Source organism: Vipera ursinii, assembly GCF_947247035.1.
Source record: "Vipera ursinii genome assembly, chromosome: 2".
NCBI classification, from domain to species: Eukaryota; Metazoa; Chordata; class Lepidosauria; order Squamata; family Viperidae; genus Vipera; species Vipera ursinii.
The window spans coordinates 128,918,912-128,940,014 of NC_139513.1; the positions used below are offsets into that span (position 1 = coordinate 128,918,912).

General features: G+C 40.3%; 2 protein-coding genes across 2 annotated transcripts in view; one reads left to right on the top strand and one right to left on the bottom strand.

Annotated features, from left to right (window-relative positions):
• GPRC5C (G protein-coupled receptor class C group 5 member C) overlaps positions 1-21,103 on the top strand; it is a 420,745-nt gene that overhangs the window by 223,579 nt on the left and 176,063 nt on the right. The window lies entirely within an intron of this gene.
• The window catches only part of TTYH2 (tweety family member 2), a gene marked incomplete at its 5' end in the record, with an annotated part of 97,065 nt that overhangs the window by 69,128 nt on the left and 6,834 nt on the right, over positions 1-21,103 (bottom strand). The window contains one exon of the mRNA XM_083352075.1: positions 4,231-4,403. Coding sequence (XP_083208201.1) covers positions 4,231-4,403 — 173 coding nt within the window. The remainder of the gene's footprint in view (positions 1-4,230; positions 4,404-21,103) is intronic.

Sequence of the window (21,103 nt, forward strand, 5' to 3'; positions counted from 1 at the left end):
TCAAGAGGCAACTGGACTTTCTTTTTTCTCTTTGAAGACGCTTCGCCTCTCATCCAAGAAGCTTCTTCAGCTCTGACTGGATGGTGGGGAATGGAAGGATTTGTATCCCTTGCAGACAGCTGATCAATTTGCATTCTAATTTAGAAAGTTGCTGAGGCCACCTGGAGGTTTATCTGTGTCCTCAGGGTCACCTCAATGGTGCAAATGGGTGTGGAGCCTTCTTGGAACCGCTGAAAGGACCGTGTTGTAGACTGGAGATATATAATGTCGTATCCCTCCCCCTATGTTGAGAGAGGGCTGTTCAATTTTGACACAGATGACCTCTTTGACCCCTCTTTCAAACCAGCAGTCCTCTCTGTCCAAAATGTGGACTTTGCTGTCTTCAAAACAGTGGCCTTTGTCTTTTAAATGCAGATGGACTGCTGAATCTTTTCCTGATGGGTTTGTTTTTCTAGGTTGTGCCACATGTAAAAATAAAAAAATTAAAAACTGACACAAGCACAAAGAAAAATATTACTAGGGTATCTATAGCCTATGGAACAAGAACTACTAAAAGCAGAAACCACATTAAGAGTAGGGGGCCCTTGAGCTTGCATTGTAATATTTGGTGGGGTAATGGAAGAGACAAGAGGGTTCCCCAAAGGAGTATTTATTGCTTCGTTTGCTTTTAACTGGGTAGATCACAAGATATCGACAGCTCTTAAAAATAGGATGGTACCAAGCGATCACATCTGCCTACTGAACAATGTACGAGATGATTAGGAAGCAATCAAAGACAATATAGAGCAAACAAATGTTCCCAAATTAATAGAGGAGTGCACTGACATTGTTTTATTGCCCCCTTATATTCTGCATATAAATGAAATAAACATCACACAAATACTGGAGTAGAAGAAATGGAATTTCAAATTATAATTCTAGGAAGAAACTTTAAAAACATCAGATATGCTGGTGATATTGCTTTGATGTCTAAGGACTCTTTTGTTAAAGGAGAAAGAAGATACCAAAAAGTCAGTCCCCTTCTCAATATTAAAAGAAGTAAATTATTACAAAGCCAACCCCATACAAATAGGCAGAGAAGTAGAATTAGAAATACATTTTGTCTTTCCAGCTAAGGGGGATGATGACTTTATCAATGAAATAAAGAGGCATCTGCTGCTGGGGAGAGAGAGTATGATAGATCAACTCAAAAGGTTAAAGTGAGGACATAGGAACTGACAACAAAGCCATGCAGTATCAAGGCTTTCAATGAAAGTTGGACCACCAGGAAAAAATAGTTTTTGAATTATGTGTCTGGAGAAAAAAAGTTATGAATACCTTGGAATGCAAAGGCAAATCATGAAATGCTAGATACCAAACGAATAATGAAGAAAAAGCTTAAATAACTTGGAGACACAATGCAAAGTCATGAATCACAGAAGAACCTTCAAAACAACGAGCAGAAAGCAAGGTGGTTGCATATTCACCAATGATAAAAGCATGAATTTAATGGACCAAATGTTTACTTCTTCAAGATCCTGACAACTGACAAGGATCTTTAACATCTCCTTGCAAACAGCATGTGTACCATCATGCTTAAAAGCAGCTACCATTGTCCCAGTCCCAAAGAAAACTGCAGTTGAGTGCCTGAATGACTACAGACCTGTTGCATTAACGTCTGTAGTCATGAAATGCTTCAAAACACTGGTTCTCCAACATCTTAGGACATGCCTCCCACTCGATTTCGACAAACATCAATTTGCCTACAGGGGGAACAGGTCGACAGACGATGCCATAGCTACTGCTCTACACTCTGTAGCAAGCCATCTAGAGAAACCTGGAAGCTATGTCAGGATGCTTTTTGTTGATTACAGCTGGGCTTTCAACACCATTTTGCCGAGCACTCATATTGAAAAGCTGACTGACTTGAAATTTCCCCCCTCCATCTGCGATTGGATTAAAGATTTTCTCAGGGACCGGTTACAAACAGTGAGGGTCAAGTCTGTTTTATCCAACCCCTGAAGCTTTGAACCGCTTCGTCACAGGGCTGTGTGCTTAGCCCCTACCTGTACTCATTGTACACATATGATTGTGTATCATCCGACCCATCTACTGCGATAATTAAGTTCGCAGATGATACCACCGTAGTGGGTCTTATTACAGGTGGAGATGAGACAGCATACATGGGGGAAGTACAAAAACTATCCATATGGTATTTCAAGAGCAACTTGCAACTGAACATCGGCAAGACGAAAGAGATGGTGCTAGACTTCCGGAGGAAAAAAGAGGAACCTGCCCCACTTTACATGGGGGAGGGGGGGCGGCTGTATGGACAGAGTTTCCTCCTTTAAATTTCTGGGAGTCTACCTCTGTGAAGATCTTACCTGGAAAGTTAACATAACGCAGATGGCCAGAAAGGCCCAACAGAGACTCCATTTCCTCAGGGTCTTGCGGAAGAACAGGGTAGAACAATGAGAGCGTCCTCTTGTACTGTATTGTGGTTTGATATGCTGGTCTGACAGCCGCGGATAGGAAAGTATTACAGAGGATGGTGAGCACAGCACAAGACATTGTGGGGTGTCCCCTGACACCACTGGATGACATCGCCAGGGCTCACTGCCTTGGAAGAGTGAGGAAAATTCTCAGGGACGACTCACACCCTGGTCGGTATCTCTTTACTCTCCTACCATCAGGTAGGAGATATAGGAGTATAGCCAGCCGTACCAACAGGCTGAAGAACAGCTTTTATCCATGGGCTGTTAGGCTCTTGAACGGGAAATAATTTTTATAAACTTTATGCATAATTGACTTGCGAGGCCGGTGTGTTGTGCAATTAGCTCACATGGTGTAATAAGATTTAATTAATTTAATTTATTAATATTTGTATACCGCCCTTCTCCCGGAGGAGAGGGCAAGAATAAAACACAGAAATTTACAAAAACTAAAAGATAATTAAATACATGCCCGATTAAAATACAATTGATACATAGTAAAAACCCCAATAAAAAATAATAAAAAACCCCACCAATCCCCCCTCAGGCCAGGCCGGCTTGCTCGAACAAGTATGTTTTCAGATCGCGGCGAAAGGAGCGCAGATCGGGCGCCGTCCGGAGCTCAACCGGTAACTGGTTCCATAGCTCCGGGGCGCCCACAGAGAAGGACCTCCCCCTGGGGGCCACCAGTCGACATTCTCTGACCGGTGGCACCCTGAGGAGGCCCTCTCTGTGGGAACACACAGGGCGCAGGGAGCTTGATGCCGGCAGCAGATGTTCCCTGAGGTACTCCGGCCCCATGCCATGGAGGGCTTTGAACACCATTACTAACACCTTGAATCTGGAGGGTTTGTTGTCAATGTGAGTTGTGGGGGGGGGCACGAAGGGAGGCTCAGCCAATCTCAATGTATACATGGTTGTACTTTGACAATAAAGGTTCATTCATTCAGCAGAAGGGTTTGCCTTCAGAAGTTATGGATGCTCCAATACTGGAGTTTTTTTTAAAGAAAAAGATTGGACAACATTTGTCCAGAGTGATATTGGGTCTCCTGCTTGAGCAAGAGGTTGGACTAGAAGACCTCCAAGGTCCCTTGCAACTTTGCTATTCATTTGTCACACTTGTTTTTCTTTCAAACTATAAACTAAGGAGGTGAGGAAAAGAAGCAGAGCTCTTTGTTTACACAACACATAATTTTAGCAAATAATACTGGTATCCTATGAACTCTCACTTTCCCAATATCCATCTTTCCTAGCATCCCAGAAGAAAAGCTATGGTTATAATACTCAGTATCTTATTTTGCAATAACTTCAGATCCATGACAGCTTGGGAATGTTTCCTTGGACACAGATTTTATACTGTTTTTTTCAGTCATATACTATTACACAAGAAAAACTGAGCGGGCCCTCCTTATAGCATTTAGAATAATAGACCAACGGGTCTTTCTAAGGACCCACTGTTTAACTCAGGGGTCTTCAAACTTGGCCCTTTTATGACTTGTGGACTTCAACTCCCAGAATTCCTCAGCTCTGCATGCTGGCTGAGGAATTCTGGGAGTTGAAGTCCACATGTCATAAAAGGGCCAAGTTTGAAGACCCCTGGTTTAACTGAACGCTGTCCTTCTTGAGAAGAACCAGCCCTCATTATACCAACCCTCTTGAGTTATAATTTTTTATACAGGACACTTTTAAAAGCTGTCACTGAAGGAAGCTTTCCAAACTTTCCCACACCCTTATTGCAGATCAGACTGAAAGAACTCACCAACACATGAGAGCGGCTACCACAGCAGTCCAGGTGATGCAACAAGAATTGGGCTTCTTAGTCTCCGACTCGTCCTCCTTCTTGCAGCAAGACAGGCAGATGAGATAGATGCCAAGGAAAACCAGGTTGAGACCCAAGAAGAGAACTCCGGTCAGAGCCAAGAGGATCAAGGACTATGAGACAAGAAGGGGAGAACTTTCTTTAAGCCTCTGTTTATGGCTTAAAAAAAACCAAGTAAAACATAAAACAAGAATGGATAGAAAGATTCTGGTACACCACAGCATATAAAATTAGTTTAAAATTAGCCTTTCTAAAATGAAGTTCACTTGGAATTTGTCTTGCTTAAACTACTGGAAAGCAAAGGAACAGAAAAGATGTCAAATGCGTTAAGATCTATTTCCATCCATATGCCAACCTGTTTAATTTAAATCGGGCAATTGCCAACTAAATTGTTAAATTCTGCTACAGCATCCACTTAAACCAGAGGTCCCCAACCCCCGGTCTGTGAACTGGCACCAGGCTGTGGCATACGAGAAACCGGGCCACGCAAACAAGCGAAGCCCCATCCATGGGATGCAGGCAGCACACGAGGCCACACCCCCTCCGGTCCGCGGAAAAACCTCTCCCCACAGAACCAGTCCCTGGTGCCTAAAAGGTTGGGGGTCTCTGACTTAAACAGCTATTTATTTATCAAATATATACTTCTCCTGTAGTTAAATAAACAAGGCAAATCAAATTTCATGGAACTTAAATAAGAATCCCTATAAACTCAGAAAATCAGTAGGTTAAAAATGATCTTATTTTATTTTATTTATTTCTATCCCGTCTTTATTATTTTTACAAATAACTCAAGTTGGCGAACATATCCATCACATTTTCCTTCTCCCTATTTTCCTCATAACAACCACCCAGTTAGGTGGGTTTGGCTGTAAGAAGGTGACTAGTCCAAACTCACCCAGCTGGCTTCCATGGTTAAGGCATGACTAGAACTTATGGTCTTCATAAATAGTGCTCATATTGCAGAACTTAAGGCTCATTACATTTGCAAATATGCATGTGTGATAAACACAAATCACAAATAGTAGAGATAGATATATTAGCCACTACCAGCTGTATGCCCAACTGTCTCAGTCATTTCTGACTTGAGTGGTTAAAAGGAAAAAAAAATAAGAATCACCATCTGTTTTCCAAAATCATAAGAACTAGTCTTACTTGCTGGGGATAAGCATCTAAATGACCATTTACAAGCTTTATGTGCCTAAACAGAAGTGCCATTCTCCTACAAGAGATAATTATGCCTTAGGCAACTGTACCATTAATAGCTGCATAAGTGCAGGCTAATTCAAGGCCCTTTTATGGCTGGCGGTGATGCAACTGCCTATTTACTGATTTTTAAAAATGTTTTCCAACCCATCATCCAGTTACTTCTGCAACATGGAAGTGGTTTTAGTTTTGTAGGCAGAAAGCAGGCTACATTTAGAATGCCTGGAGCCAGCCAAACGCTCTACATGAAAGATGGAGTTTCCTCACCATGTGAAACAATTTTTTTTGGATTACAAGCCATTCTGTATTCGTAGGACTATAAATACAAACATTAAGAAAAGTGCAGCTCTAAAATGCAATTGAAATCCCCAATTAAGCAGGAAAAAAATAATAGGATGGATTTTGATAAATCTTTAACTTGCTCCTTAATTCGTTCTACCACTTTAGAGCTCACATCCTTCTCTCACAACATGGTGTGTCTATATGGCATTATTATCTGTTGACTGAGAGAAACTTTTAGGATATTCTGCTAAAAATCTTTCTATTTTTTTCTGTGAGTATTAAAATGTTGGTTCTCTATATTTTAGGAGAGATGGTTCCAGAAAGCAGGATCAGTCATGCCTTTCTTTCAAAGCTAACATTTGATAGTACGTCCAAACGATTTTCCAAAAGCCTGTCCATTTTTGCAGAACCTTTGCTGCCATTCATACTTTTACTGGAAATATATTGTTTATTATAATGTAGTATAGGTATGAAGCATGTTTTAGCTTATGCCACTATTACGGTTTTTATACAAAGTCGATGTTTTATTAATGGAAACACCAAGATCAGAGAAAAACCTTACTGCTGCATACTGCGGTTTGGGAGCGAGATATATAAACTCTATTTTGACTCAGTTGATTTACTTTCCCTTGTGAAGGCTTTGAACAAGATACTAAACTGTTATGTAGTATGTATGGACTTGATAATAGATTGGCCCATCATGAACAACATTTTTTCAGGTGGATGATTTCCAGTCATGTAGTCCTTGACTTACGACCACAACTGAGCCCAAAATTTTCATTGCTAAGCAAGACAGTTTGTAAGTGAGTTTTGCTTCATTTTACGACCTGTCTTGTCACAGTTGTTAAATGAATCACTCCAGTTGCTAAGTTAGTAACATGGCTGTTGAGGAAATCTGGCTTCCTCACTGACTTTGCAAAAGGGGATCACATGTCCCAGGGACACAGCAAACGTTCATAAATATGAGCCAGTTGCCAAATGTCTGAATTTCAATCACCTGACCATGGGATGCTGCAACAGCTGTAAGTGTGAAAAATGGTCATAAATCACTTTTTTCAGTGCTGTTGTAACTTTAACGGTTGCTTATTTGGGAGTGTTAGGTTATATTCCATATTTTTAATATAAAAAAATATAGGCTGTATTGCTTTTGTCTTATATAATTCCAGTTTTCCACCCCTCCTTGCATATTGAAACATTCCAATCTGATGGGCTCTGTCTTCACTTGTTGGGTTGCTAATTATTTTTCAAGCAAAGCAATATTTGGAAACAGAAAGATTTTACTGGGAAATAATAAGGGTGGAAAAGGTTTTAGCTCCATGACGTTTACTTTGCCGTTATTCCAAAGTGTCGAGAGCCCACCCACGGAATCTGATTTTCCCCCCTCACTTTTCATTATCAGAAAACATGTTCATGGCAACTTCATAGGTGTTGCTGTTTTAATCACAGTGCTTTCCACGGTGCATATAAATGCATCCCTGAAGCTTCAGTTTCTGGTGACATGTTGGATGGAGAGCAATATCTCACCCAAGAGATTCAGGTGAACGTTAGAAAAAGTCCACAATAACATGTTGCCCCTTGTCTTGGCAACTGGATACTCATAGTCCTGACAAACATAGTTGGGCTTTGGCTCAGGCCAACAATAGTCTCACTGGGGGCTATTGCTCCACCCAATCCATCCCCCTCCCCTCTGAATGATTTTTGTGGGAAAAATAGGGAGTGCCACGCAAGCTATTTGCAATTCCTGTAGGAAATCAAGTGAAGAAAATGCTCATTTGAGATCCAAATGATAGCTCAGCTAAAAGCACAAAAATAAAGTGAGAAAATAATAGCAATACCACAGACGTATGGCTTTACAGCCCTCTCTAAGCAGTTTACAGAGTCAGCATATTTTCCCCAACAATATGAGTCCTCATTTTACTGACTTCAGCAGGATGGAAGGCTGAGTCAACCTTGAGCTGGTGAGAATCGAACTGCTGGCAGTCAGCAGAATTAGCCTGCAATATTTCATGTTAACCACTGCGCCACTATGGTTCTTGCAATGAAGAACGAAGGGCCTTGGAGGGTTTAACTCACAAAAAGCCTATTTGTGATAGGCTGTTAAGTGTATTGTCTCATAGGACAATATAGGACAGTGACAGTCTCCATGCAAAACATTTCTAATCCACGTTAACAATCAATGCAAGACAGCAATAACTAGGCAAGTGTGAATGAGGCTGCTGGGAGGTTAGGTCATTCTCCAGTACCAATTGTGCACTTGTTCTAATCTCAATGAGGGACACTGGATTTGAAGTATAATGCCATTACAGTCTGCAATTAGGCTACCTGAAGACCTGCATTTACCCTGTATGAATTTAGTGGGAGTTTTAAGATGTCATAATTTTTCTTTGGCATGTTGCTGAAGCAGACCAATTTGTCAAGTGTCAGAGCAAATTTCTTTTTATTTTTCTAGAGTAGCATCCTTGGGTAAATTAAACAAGCTCTTCTCTGTCTGCTTACAAGCACTCTGAAAATAATTTTTAGGTTTTACTAATGTATAGAATGGTTTTCAATTAGCCTTCAGCCATTCCATTGTAATATAAGATAATGGATAGTTCAATAAAGATGTTAACTTAATGTCCAGCACAGTATCCTCAGAATCAAAAAGTTGTACTTAGATGTTCTTAGCGAAATAAAAAAACACATAATATTTTTTTATTTATTTATATAAATGTATTGGCCGCTCAACTCCAGTGGATTCTTTAATCCAGTAGCAGACAGGGAATGTATTAATGGATGCATTAAAACAGTTCTCTCAAGAAAAATAAAAGCTTTGCTTCTTCCACTGACTGCAGAGGCTTTGGTGCTGCTTTTCATCAACTAAGCCTGTCAAACAGTGAGCCTTGCTTGACACAGGGGCCAAGCTTTGAATCCCCAACGAGAGGCAATTTGTTTAAAACTAAATCACAAGGATGGCTTTGGACAAAGAGCAGCTTTTTTGAGCTGACTTCTAGTTGCTGTTAAAAGGCATCTCTTGACCCATTAGGACAGAGGTATGCTTTGTCAGATGGTGTTAAGACCTGAGGTTGCCATCAGTATGTTCAGATGAATGCTGGAGCAAAGGGATGAAGGGAAGTGCGGGCAGTTAAAGCACACCAGCACACAAAATCCTGAATGCACAAACATCAGCCAGAATGACAAAGGAAGCCAAAGGAGACTCTGTACAATAAAGGCATTTGTAAGAGCCTGCTTGGGGAGGGAAGAGATATTTTTGTCAGAATGTAACCCTAACATAAAACAAACAGCAAGTATTTGTTAACCAAAAGCCAGCTTTCTGTGGCAAGAAAGAACTTGTAATTCGACAGGAAAAAAAGAACAAAAACTCTCTCTTGCTCAATGCAATATTTTGGGCCTTCGGGTGTGAAAACCTCAAAGTTCCTCAAAGGAAATATCAAGAATGTGTAATCTTATGACTGCTTCCTTTGATCCACACCACTCAATTCAACCCATTTCCCTTTAAAATATTTCAAACCATCTTTAGAAGAATCCAAGTGACAACAAAAAAAATCTATATCTAAGGGTTTTAATCTACACTTGCAAGAACATCTCAAGGGGACAAAGATCTCATTGTACTTTAGAAATAACTGAATGTATGCATTTTTTTGAAAAAAGAACAAAGACTAACAGCATGGTGATAATGTTCCAATAAAACATATTTTGAAAAAAAATATGATGGGTAGATGTAGAGACATGTATTTAATCATCTTTTAAACACTGCAATTTGGTAACTAATTGAACATAAATTTAGTCAGCTTCACTCATCAGCTGTCTTAGTTGGGCCTAAGATAGAAAAGTTTGGTTGGCAATGATCTTTTAAAAACTAATAATGGCTAAAAAGAAACTTCTGTGAAAGATAGCTTTTTTCCCTTTGTAAAGAGATAGTAATCCAAAAACATAGTGATTCCACCAGATTCTGAACAGCTTCTATTCCATTTTAAGATAAAATATTTTTTCTAAACAATTATAATGCAATCATTTATTTACTTCATCTTCTCCATATCAGGGGAATTACAGCAGAAGAGGGGAAAAAATACATGAAGGGAATCCATGTAGGAGATAAAGTCTGGTATAGAAATTGCAATGCCAAGGAAAATTACTGAGATGTGGCATCTGAAATTTCCATAGTCTATTCAGAAACCAATCTCATACACTCTGATTATTTAGGATGCTAACTTAGAATCATTGTACCACTCCAATGTCCTTAAAACTAAAAGTAGCTCCATTACTTGGAGATTGGGCTTGTATCAAGCCCAGCTAGGCTACCAAAAGCTAGGTTACCATCTGATACAGAGATTTCTCATAGTTACTTACAGGAAAAGAGCTTGGGGTGTGCAGAGTTTTTGGGAGTAGATAATGACCCGCAAGGCCAAGGTTAATAATGCACATGGACCCTTTTCAACATCAGTTCTTCTATAAAGCACTTTTATAAATAAATAACTCTAGGTTAGAGGTCTATATGGAATCACACACTGGCGGAAGATGCCCACGTCAGTCAAATGCCAGTTCTGGGATTGCAAGGAGTCAACATGCAGCTTGTGATGGAACTGGGAGATCTATAAGTATGGATGAAACAAAACAGAAATTTGTGTTTACAAGGCTCTAATCACTTGACCTGACAATAGCTATAGGACCGTGGTGGCGAACCTATCGCACACGTGCCACAGGTGGCACGCAGAGTCCTCTCTGTGGGACATGCGCCATCGCCCCAGTCCTAGGCCTTCAGCTGGGTTTTAGAAAACCTTTTCGCTTTAGGCCTCCGCCACCGTGTGCAAAAAATAAAAAAGGTTCAATCAATCAATCAATTTCAACTTCTCACGGGAAAAAAAAGATCTCACAAAGTTGGAATTGATTGATTGAAGTTTTTAGTCCCACCCAGTCGGCCGTTACCACCACAGCCACGCCCACCCAATGGGCCACACCCACCCAATGGGCCACACCCACCCGGTACCCAACAATACATAAGTGAGTTTTGGGTTGCAGTTTGGGCACTCGGTCTCTAAAAGGTTCGCCATCACTGGCTATAGGATTTTAATAAGATGTGATGTGCTGGGCAGGGAAAAACAAGGCTTTTAAATTATCAGTGCACAACTTGGAGACATATTCCTTTGCAGAGTGCAATAACCTGCCAGAATCAGAGCAGCAAAGACAAAGGATGCTTGGTCATGTGAACAGGCACTTGTAATTGGCAACCACTGTCCCCATAGCCTATATCCTTTGCCTCCAATGAAAAAGCATGCAATACACATTATTTCCCTGCCACCATCAAGTGCTCTTGAGATGAGAAACAAACATCAGAAATCCAGTAGAGTGGGCAGCTGTGCCATGCACCATTGTTCATTTCTTTGCTGGTGTAAATCTAGCCAAACAGTGCCAGGTTTCTATGAGGCAATAGTCCACAGCCTGGGCAGTATCTGCTTCTCTGGGTAATTTCCAACCCTGAGGCCAGAGGAGTGTGGGAGGAAGAATAAATTATTCTACTTCCTTCCCAAGCCACCTACTTCACATGCTCATAAATAGCTGCTCAGTCTCATCTTGGCAGGATGCCCTTTAATGCATGGTCAGCAAAGCAATAGTATTTGCTATCTATTATCATCCAGGATGAGACCAGTTTTGCAAAGAGCATCTCTCTCTCTTTCTCACTCTCTCCTAAACGTACAGTCACTACAATCCTCAGCAAGAGAACAAGGACGCACCCACTAAGTGAAATATTCAGCCTACCAATGAAAGGTATAAATTCTGAGCCATAACTTTTCTCTCCTTTGCTTTTTTATTCCTAGTCTCAGTACAAAGGGAAGAAAATCAGAATTCACTATTTTTTTAACTCGAGGAAGAAATTTCTTCTTCTTCTTCTTCTTCTTCTTCTTCTTCTTCTTCTTCTTCTTCTTCTTCTTCTTCTCCTCCTCCTCCTCCTCCTTCTCCTTCTGTATCCATTATCGGATGTTGGCGATCCTGTTTTTATCAGCAGCCACACGAAAAAGTGATGCTGAGTTTTGTCCAAACCAGTACCTTAGATTTTGAAGCCATGATGTTCTTCTTCTGCCTGGGCCTCGTTTGCTTTCAATCTTTCCCTGGAGGATTAAATGGAGTATGCCGTACTTTTCTGGGTGTCGCATCACTTGTCCGAAATATTTTAACTTTCATTTTTTAATTGTTCTGATGGGTTTCCCAAGCGCCTTATCCTCCTCATTTCTGATCTTGTCAACCCAGCTTATACGTAACAATGGAATATAACCTGCATACTGACTCACAACTTTGATTGTGGATTAGTATGTTGCATTAACCCAACTGATGTGAGTTGTTAAACCAAGATTTATGGCAGAGGAATACAGGTACTCCATAGCTGAGGGCCACATTTGGCATTTGATAGCATCTCAATGGCCACATTCTGAAAGAAGTGGGCAATGTTAAGACAGTAATTTGTATTCAGTTATAGTTAAATAAAGTTGACATGATACTACCTACTTAGGTATTGAATAATGTTTACTTTTTACTGCGTTGCAAATTCCAGTTCAGTAATAGCTTTTGGATAATTTGGAAGGTTATACTATCAACTGTTGGGGGACATTAGGCCTCAGGATTTCACCTCTCATTCAGGGCTTAACAGTATGCATAAGATCAGAATTTAAAGTGAGCTAGACCACTAAGGCTTGTTCAGTATACCATCGTTAAAATAAACAATGGCTAACGCATGGTACAAATCCTATCACACAAAGTGACAAACATATTGGCTTGGAACAGACTGAAAAAGTATCCTGGGTGTGATAAGACAGAGGGCCTGAAATCTGACATTTAGGAGGTCACATAAATTGGTCTGTATGAGGATTACATCTGAAAATGGAGACATTTAGACTGAGATTTATTTGATTCAATAAAGACAAAGAAAAAAACCTGAGTATGTAGCCTTCATGGTGGCTTTAGAAAAAAAAAGAAGCAATTCTTTTTCCGATCCTGTTTCTTAGATGGAATGTTTGACAAAGGCCAGAAGAAAGGGGAAGTAAGGAAACTGGAAAGTGTAACTATTTGGAGTCAGGGTATACAAGCAGACAGATGTGCATAATTAAAAAGATTCTTCCCTTTGTGCCTCTCCCTTGTACTTCCTCACAAAGTTTTTGAACTGTGTCTTTTACCAACATTTAAAATAGATCTGCCAACAAATGAGATTCTCAAGAATCCAATTAAACTAGATCAAATTAAACTAAAGTATAATCATGTGATTTTCAAGATTCAAAAGGAAAAAGTCTAATCTTTTGCTTGTCACGGTACAATATTACAGTACATTGCAAAGTGTACAAAGTGAAAAAGCCCTAATTCCAGCTTCATCAAAATTTATATTTATCCATAATATTAGAAACTTCTATTCATGTTTTTGAATCAAGTTTAGAGATATTAAGAAAAAAATACATTTAAATTCTGGATCAAACAAAGCTTTCTTCTATCTTATTGGGAGTAAAGAGTTATTAAATTTGTTCATATCTGTGATGAAGATTAGAAGTCACTTTTTTATGATATTCTTCCTTTTTCCCTGCACTTTATATTCTTTCTTTCCCTTCTCTTTTCTAAGTTTAGTTTGTATTAGTTTGTATTATAATTAAAATTCTTAATAAAAATTATATTCTTTCCTTATACCATAATATGCTTAGATACACTATTTGGACAATAGACAGAAGAGACCAGTCACCTCTCCAACCATGTTATAAAACAGCTTTTTAAAACATAGTTCTTAGAATTTGGATGTTCATTGCCTGGGTGTGTTCTTTTCCTGATTTTATTGTACTATTGTTTGATTGTGTGTGTGTGTGTGTGTGTGTATGTGTGTGTTTTAAATAAATGCTTCATTATTTGAAAACCTCTGAAGTCAAGTGTTAGAGAAAAAACAAACATTTACTTATACTACATCCTTGTCTACAAAAAATCTCAGCTTTTATTGTGGCATACTGTATAATTAGAAAAATTCTGAGAAACTCAGAATTATAACTAAGAAAAATTCAAACATTTTGAAAACACAGATCAATAAACTTTTTCATTTGTAATTATAATACAGTTGATCACACACAATGTGGCAATGATAATTTTAAGGACACTATTAATAATTTCTAAATCTTCAGGATGTAATACTAAGCTGTGATTTGTTGTGATATGCAAAATTGAAAGAAGCTGCAATAAATGCAGGGCTTAAAAGCTCCTTCTCAAACTTGTATAATTTAGATAAGGGGCTTGCTTCTGCTTTTAATTTACTCAAAGCTTCCCAAATTATCTGAATAGAAATTAGGATTAATATTGGTAAATAGTTAATTCTGAAGCACAATTCAGAAACCATTTTTGGAATGGGCCTAGTTGAACTAAAATTAATGCCAGCCCTTTGGGTCATCATTTCATAGATATTTCCTTACCAGATTCCTTCATGCCTTCAACAATGAGAGAGCTTCTAAAGTACTGTTTTCACTGGGAAACTTGTTAAAAATTCAGGGAAATATTCAGAGATGCCTTGAAACTACTCCATGCCCAGTCAAGGATCAGGAATTAATCACACGGAATGTTTTATGACATTTTGTTTTATAACATAAAATGTTCTATGGTAATGTTTATGTCATAAAATGTTTTATAACATTTGCCAAATTTCAATTCTACGGGAGTTATAGGTTTTGGATGTATTCGGTAGGTTCAGCCATTTGTAACAACTTGGTGGAATAGGTTTTTGCCGTATGATGTACATTTTGTCCAATTAGAGGTAAATACAAAAATTTTAGTAATATATAGATTAGCTATCAGCCCTGAGTCTTCGGAGAAGGGCGGGATATAAATGGAAATAAAATAAAAAATAAAATAAATAAAATTACTATAGATAGCATAATCATGATTGAAAACTAGCTGCTGAAAAATTCATCCTGAATGTTCAAGGGCAGGCCAAAACTACAGGGCAGTAGAGCTAAGCTAAACAGTACACATATGTCTATAGATCAGCATTTTCTACTCCTATCAACTTCTGATATGTTAGACAGGGAATCCTCAAACATTATGACATTGCATTCTCCAAAAATGATAACTGAATTTATGCAACTGTGCCATCATGAATAAAGCCATTTATTTATTTATAATTAGGAGTAGGAGTGTGAAATAAACAATAGGTAAGTTTAATCATGCTTTCTTAATTTAGGCTTATTTTTAATCAGCATTCACATTTAGATTTCCTCCAACCACTCAACACAAAGTACCATTTTAAAAAGCTGCAAATTTTAAAAGAGGAGCTAAAAATACTGAACTTCACTTACATATATAGAACAATCTGTTGGAAACAATCTACCCTCCCAACATTGATTGCTGGAAGGTTTTAATAGGTAGCTAGACCCAGAGGTTTAGCCATCTCTCAAAACTGACTCCAGGTTTTGCTTCTTGCTATGCCTGTTCACTGTCCATGGGGTTTTCATGGCAAAGATACTGGAGTGGGTTGCCATTTCCTTCTCCAGTGGATCACGTTTTGTCAGAACTCTCTGCTATGACCTTTCCGTCTTGGGTGGCCCTGCACGGCATAGCTCATAGCTTCATTGAATTACGCAAGCCCCTTCGCCACGACAAGGCAGTAATCCATGAAGGGATTACCCTATGGACAGTACCAAAAGGCAAAACGATATGAAGCTGGAAGATGAGCCCCTCAGGTCGGAAGGCGTCCAATATGCTACTGGGGAAGAGCAGAGGGCTAGTACTAGTAGTGCCAGAAAGAATGAAGCGACTGGGCCAAAGCCGAAAGGACGCTCAGCTGTGGATGTGTCTGGTGGTGAAAGGAAAGTCCGATGCTGTAAAGATTTTTTATCCATAGGAACCTGGAATGTAAGATCCATGAATCAAGGAAAGCTGGACGTGGTCAAACAAGAGATGACAAGACTGAACATCGACATCTTAGGTATCAGCGAATTAAAATGGACAGGAATGGGTGAATTTAATTCAGATGACCATCAGGAATACTACTGCGGGCAAGAATCCCTCAGAAGAAATGGAGTAGCCTTCATAGTCAATAAAAGAGTAGGAAAAGCAATACTGGGATACAATCCTCAAAATGACAGAATGATCTCAGTTCAAATCCAAGGCAAACCATTCAATATCACAATAGTCCAAGTCTATGCCCCAACCACCAGTGCTGAAGAGGATGAAATTGACCAGTTCTATGAAGCCCTACAGCAACTTATAGAACTAACACCAAAAAATGATGTCCTTATCATCATGGGGGATTGGAATGCTAAAGTAGGAAGCCAAAAGATAACCGGAATAACAGGCAAGTTTGGCCTTGGAGTACAAAATGAAGCAGGGCACAGGCTGATAGAATTTTGTCAAGAGAATACGATGGTGATAGCAAACACTCATTTCCAACAACCCAAGAGACGGCTCTACACATGGACATCACCAGACGGTCAACACAGAAATCAGATTGACTATATGCTCTGCAGCCAAAGATGGAGAAGCTCTATACAGTCAGTAAAAACAAGACCAGGAACTGACTGTGGCTCAGACCATGAGCTTCTCATTGCAAAGTTTAGGCTTAAACTGAAGAAAGTAGGGAAAAGCACTAGGCCAGTCAGGTATGAATTAAGTCATATCCCTGATGAATATACAGTAGAGGTGACAAATAGATTTAAGGAATTAGATCTGATAGACAGAGTGCCTGAAGAACTATGGACAGAGGTTCGCAACATTGTACAAGAGGTAGCAACTAAAACCATCCCAAAGAAAAAGAAATGCAAGAAAGCAAAATGGCTGTCTAAGAAAGCTTTGCAAACAACTGAGGAAAGATACACCCAACTGAATGCAGAATTCCAGAGAATAGCTAGAAGAGATAAGAATGCCTTCTTAAATGAACAGTGCAAAGAAATAGAAGAAAACAATAGAATAGGGAGGACCAGAGATCTTTTCAAGAAAATTGGTGAGATGAAGGGAACGTTTAATGCAAAAATGGGCATGATAAAGGACCAAAATGGCAGGGACCTAACAGAGGCAGAAGAGATTAAAAAGAGATGGCAAAATTACACAGAAGAACTATACAAGAATGAGCTTAATGTCCCTGATAATCACAATGAGGTGGTCACTGACCTCGAGCCAGACATCCTAGAATGTGAAGTGAAGTGGGCCTTAGAAAAACTGAGCAACAACAAAGCTAGTGGAGGTGACAGTATTCCAGCTGAGCTATTCAAAATCTTAAAAGACGATGCAGTAAAAGTGCTACACTCAATTTGCCAGCAAATTTGGAAAACTCAACAGTGGCCACAGGATTGGAAAAGATCAGTTTACATTCCAATTCCAAAGAAAGGCAGTGCCAAAGAATGTTCAAACTATCGCACCATTGCACTCATTTCACATGCTAGTAAAGTTATGCTTAAAATCCTACAAGCTAGACTCCAGCAGTATGTGGTTCGAGAACTACCAGAAGTACAGGCAGGATTTCAAAGAGGCTGAGGAACTAGAGATCAAATTGCCAACATACGCTGGATCATGGAGAAAGCTAGAGAGTTCCAGAAAAACAACTACTTTTGCTTCATCATGCTAAAGCCTTTGATTGTGTGGATCATAACAAACTGTGGCAAGTTCTTAAAGAGATGGGCATACCAGACCATCTTATTTGTCTCTTGAGAAACCTATATGTGGCCCAAGAAGCAACAGTGAGAACTGGACACAGAACCACTGATTGGTTCAAAATTGGGAAAGGAGTCCGGCAAGGCTGTATACTGTCACCCTGCCTATTTAGCTTATATGCAGAGCACATCATGAGAAAGGCAGGGCTAGATGAATCAAAAGTTGGAATTAAGATTGCCAGAAGAAATATCAACAACCTAAGATATGCAGATGACACCACTCTAATGGCAGAAAGTGAAGAAGAACTAAAGAGCCTCTTCTTGCGGGTAAAGAAGGAGAGTGCAAAAGTTGGGTTGAAACTTAACATTAAGAAAACCAAGATCATGGCATGCGGCTCTCTCAATTCCTGGCAAATAGATGGGGAAGAAATGGAGGTAGTGACAGATTTTATTTTCCTGGGCTCCAAGATCACTGCAGATGGGGACTGTAGCCAAGAAATTAAAAGACGCTTGCTCCTGGGAAGGAAAGTCATGGCAAATCTAGACAGCACACTAAAAAGCAGAGACATCACCCTGTCAACAAAAGTGCATATAGTCAAGGCTATGGTCTTCCCAGTTGCAATGTATGGCAGTGAAAGTTGGACCATAAGAAAGGCTGAGCGCCAAAGAATTGAGGCCTTTGAACTCTGGTGCTGGAGAAGACTCCTGCGAGTCCCTTGGACTGCAAGATGATCAAACCGGTCAGTCCTAGAGGAGATCAACCCTGACTGCTCTTTAGAAGGCCAGATCCTGAAGCTAAAACTCAAATACTTTGGCCACCTAATGAGAAGGAAGGACTCACTGGAGAAGAGCCTAATGCTGGGAAAGATTGAGGGCAAGAGAAGAAGGGGACGACAGAGAATGAGGTGGCTGGATGGAGTCACTGAAGCAGTAGGCGTGAGCTTAAATGGACTCCAGCAGATGGTAGAGGACAGGAAGGCCTGGAGGAACGTTGTCCATAGGGTCACGATGGGTCGGACACGACTTCGCAGCTAACAACACATGCCTGTTCACATTCAATGTGATAGCGCTTTCACTATGCTTGTGTAAACCGGGGTCCCCAACCCCCCGGGCCGCGACCCTCTACTGGGCTTTGAGCCGTTTTGGAACCGGGCCGCAGGAGTGGTGGGAGATCGCATGCGCACCCACCGCTCTTGCAGAACCATCCTCTCCCACTGCCCACTGGTCTACAAAGCCAGAAAGGTTGGTGAACTCTGTTGTAAACCATAGCTTTATGCAGGACAGTGAGAGACCTGTCAAAACAGTTTTTGAAAGCTTGGTTTCACAAACTTGATCAGCTTTTTATCTCTAAATTGCCTGGGATTTCAGCCATGGTTGAAATCCCTAGCTCAAGACTATAGGCTCCTTAATCCCAGCCATGTTGGGAAAAGGTTACCATAGAAAATGTCTCTGTGTGTGGGAGGGAACCTTGCTGACATAAAGCTTTGAACTTACAGATAGTTGCTCCAAGATTTAAATTTGGCTCCTCCTGTACATTTATGTTCAGGTGATGCACAAGGCGAAGAGGAAAAGAAACATTGCTAGATTGTTTGGATCGCCACAGACTCTGCCAAATATTTGAGAACTGCTGGAACTGTATTGTAAAAGGAAGCCACATTTTAATTTGACATTCCACCACCAAAGACTCTCTGCATTTCCTCATTGGATTTTCTCACTGTTTGCCAAGCCATGCTTCTTAAAGCCTCTCTTTAAACCAGTTTTCCTAATATACAGATGTATCAGATTACAATTTTCATTATGCTGTCTAGAGAGATGGGCTTCAAGTTGAAAATACTACTTTGCATGCTAACAATATTTTGGAAAGCAAGAAAGCTAGCAAAGCTGCAAAAAGTGGTCTAAGGCAGAGTGCTATATTGAGCAAAGATTAGGAGCTTCTGGTGTATGTAGGGATGGCCCTCAAACCATAAAATTTACAACCAATTGTTAACACCAGTCCAAGTATCTGAACAAGAAAAACCATCAATATTTTCCCAAAGTTAAAAAAAGGAAAAAAATCTTCCATAAGTTTCATTTTACTCCTGGTGATTACATCCATCCACATAGTTTTATTAACAGTAATATGATAGTGGTTTGCCACTGTCACCTTCTTTTTCTGACTTCCCAGGCTAATTTTACAGCACTGACATTTCATAGGAGTCTCCCATCCAATAACTAACCAACCCCACATATATTGAGTTCGGCCAGCAATGGTTAGAGATTACCACCTTGTCCACTTAAACCAGACATGTCAAACACAAGGCCCGGGGGCCAGATGCGGCCCGCGAAGTGGTTTCATGCGGCCCGTGAAGCCATCCTGGAAACAGGGAGGGAACGGCCCCCACTGCCTTGGCCCAGAGACCCTCCTTCTGCCAGAGACCCTCAGATCTGTCCCACTCCTGCCCAGGCCCCCATAGGCACCCTTGATGCCAACGATGTAGAGCTGGCCACGCCCACCCAGTAGGCCATACGCACTCTAGCCACACCCACCCACAAAGCCACGCCCACCCAGGCCACACCCGCCCGCCCCCCTGAGGGCAACCGCGATGCTGATGCGGCCCTCCATGAAATTGAGTTTGACACCCCTGACTTAAACTATTCAAATATCAGCTCTGCATGAGACAAGCACATTCCGTTTTCTATTTTTAACAGACAAGAGAAGCAATTACCGGTAGGTGCAGAATTATAGCACTTAGACTTATATACTGCTTCACAGTGTTCTATAGCACTCTCTAGGCGGTTTACACAGTCAGCCTATTGCTCCCAACAATCTGGGTCCTCAATTTACCGACCTTGAAAGGATGGAAGGTTGAGTCAACCTTGAGCTGGTTAGGATTGAACGGCTGGCAGTCAGCACAATTAGCCTGCACTTCTGCATGGTAATCACTGCGTCACCACGGAATATTATTCCCAAAATATTCACAAACATCCCTCCTGTGATCCAATAAATATTCTAACTTTTTCCCAATACAAACCAGATTATACACAGCTATTCAACATGAGACTTTGTGTCCTGGACTGCTGAGCCAAATACTTTTATTTGAAAAGATTTTCTATTTCTTTTCCTCTGGGCAGAGCATCTTTTCCCAAGTTGCTCTAAAGCCCAATTAAACTCCTACAAGTTCCAAGTAAGTGAATGTTTACATCCTGAAAACAACAGACTCACTCAAGAATGTTTTAGAGAATGAGATGAATCAGAATAGGAACAGGCCTCCATGGAGAAATTCCAGATATGGCTTCCTTGTTGCAAAGACACCCCAATAGCATTCTGAAATAACAAATCATTTACAATCAGAGATTGCCGATAAGGATTCAAACTTAGTAACAACCACTTTCAAAGAAGCTATGATATTACCTTTTATTCAATTGATCAGATGTGTAATATATCAAGGGATACATAAAAGATTTGCTAGCTTAACAAGAACACTAGATAAAACTAGACAACCTCTGACCCATTGTTTCATCATTTCGGAGATATTTCCTTACATAAACAGAGAAGCAGAATGATCAAGGACAAAAAAAGCAGTGGGAGCAGTAGACTTCTGAGTTCCTGCTGGCTTGACCATGGCTGACTGCCCTCTGGCAGCCAATGGTGGGATTTGTCTACCTGTCCCCCAGAAGGCCAGGGTAGGACTATTCTGTCTGATCTCCAGCAGCCTTTGAGGGGTCGGGTCCACCTGGAATCTGGAGGCTAGGAG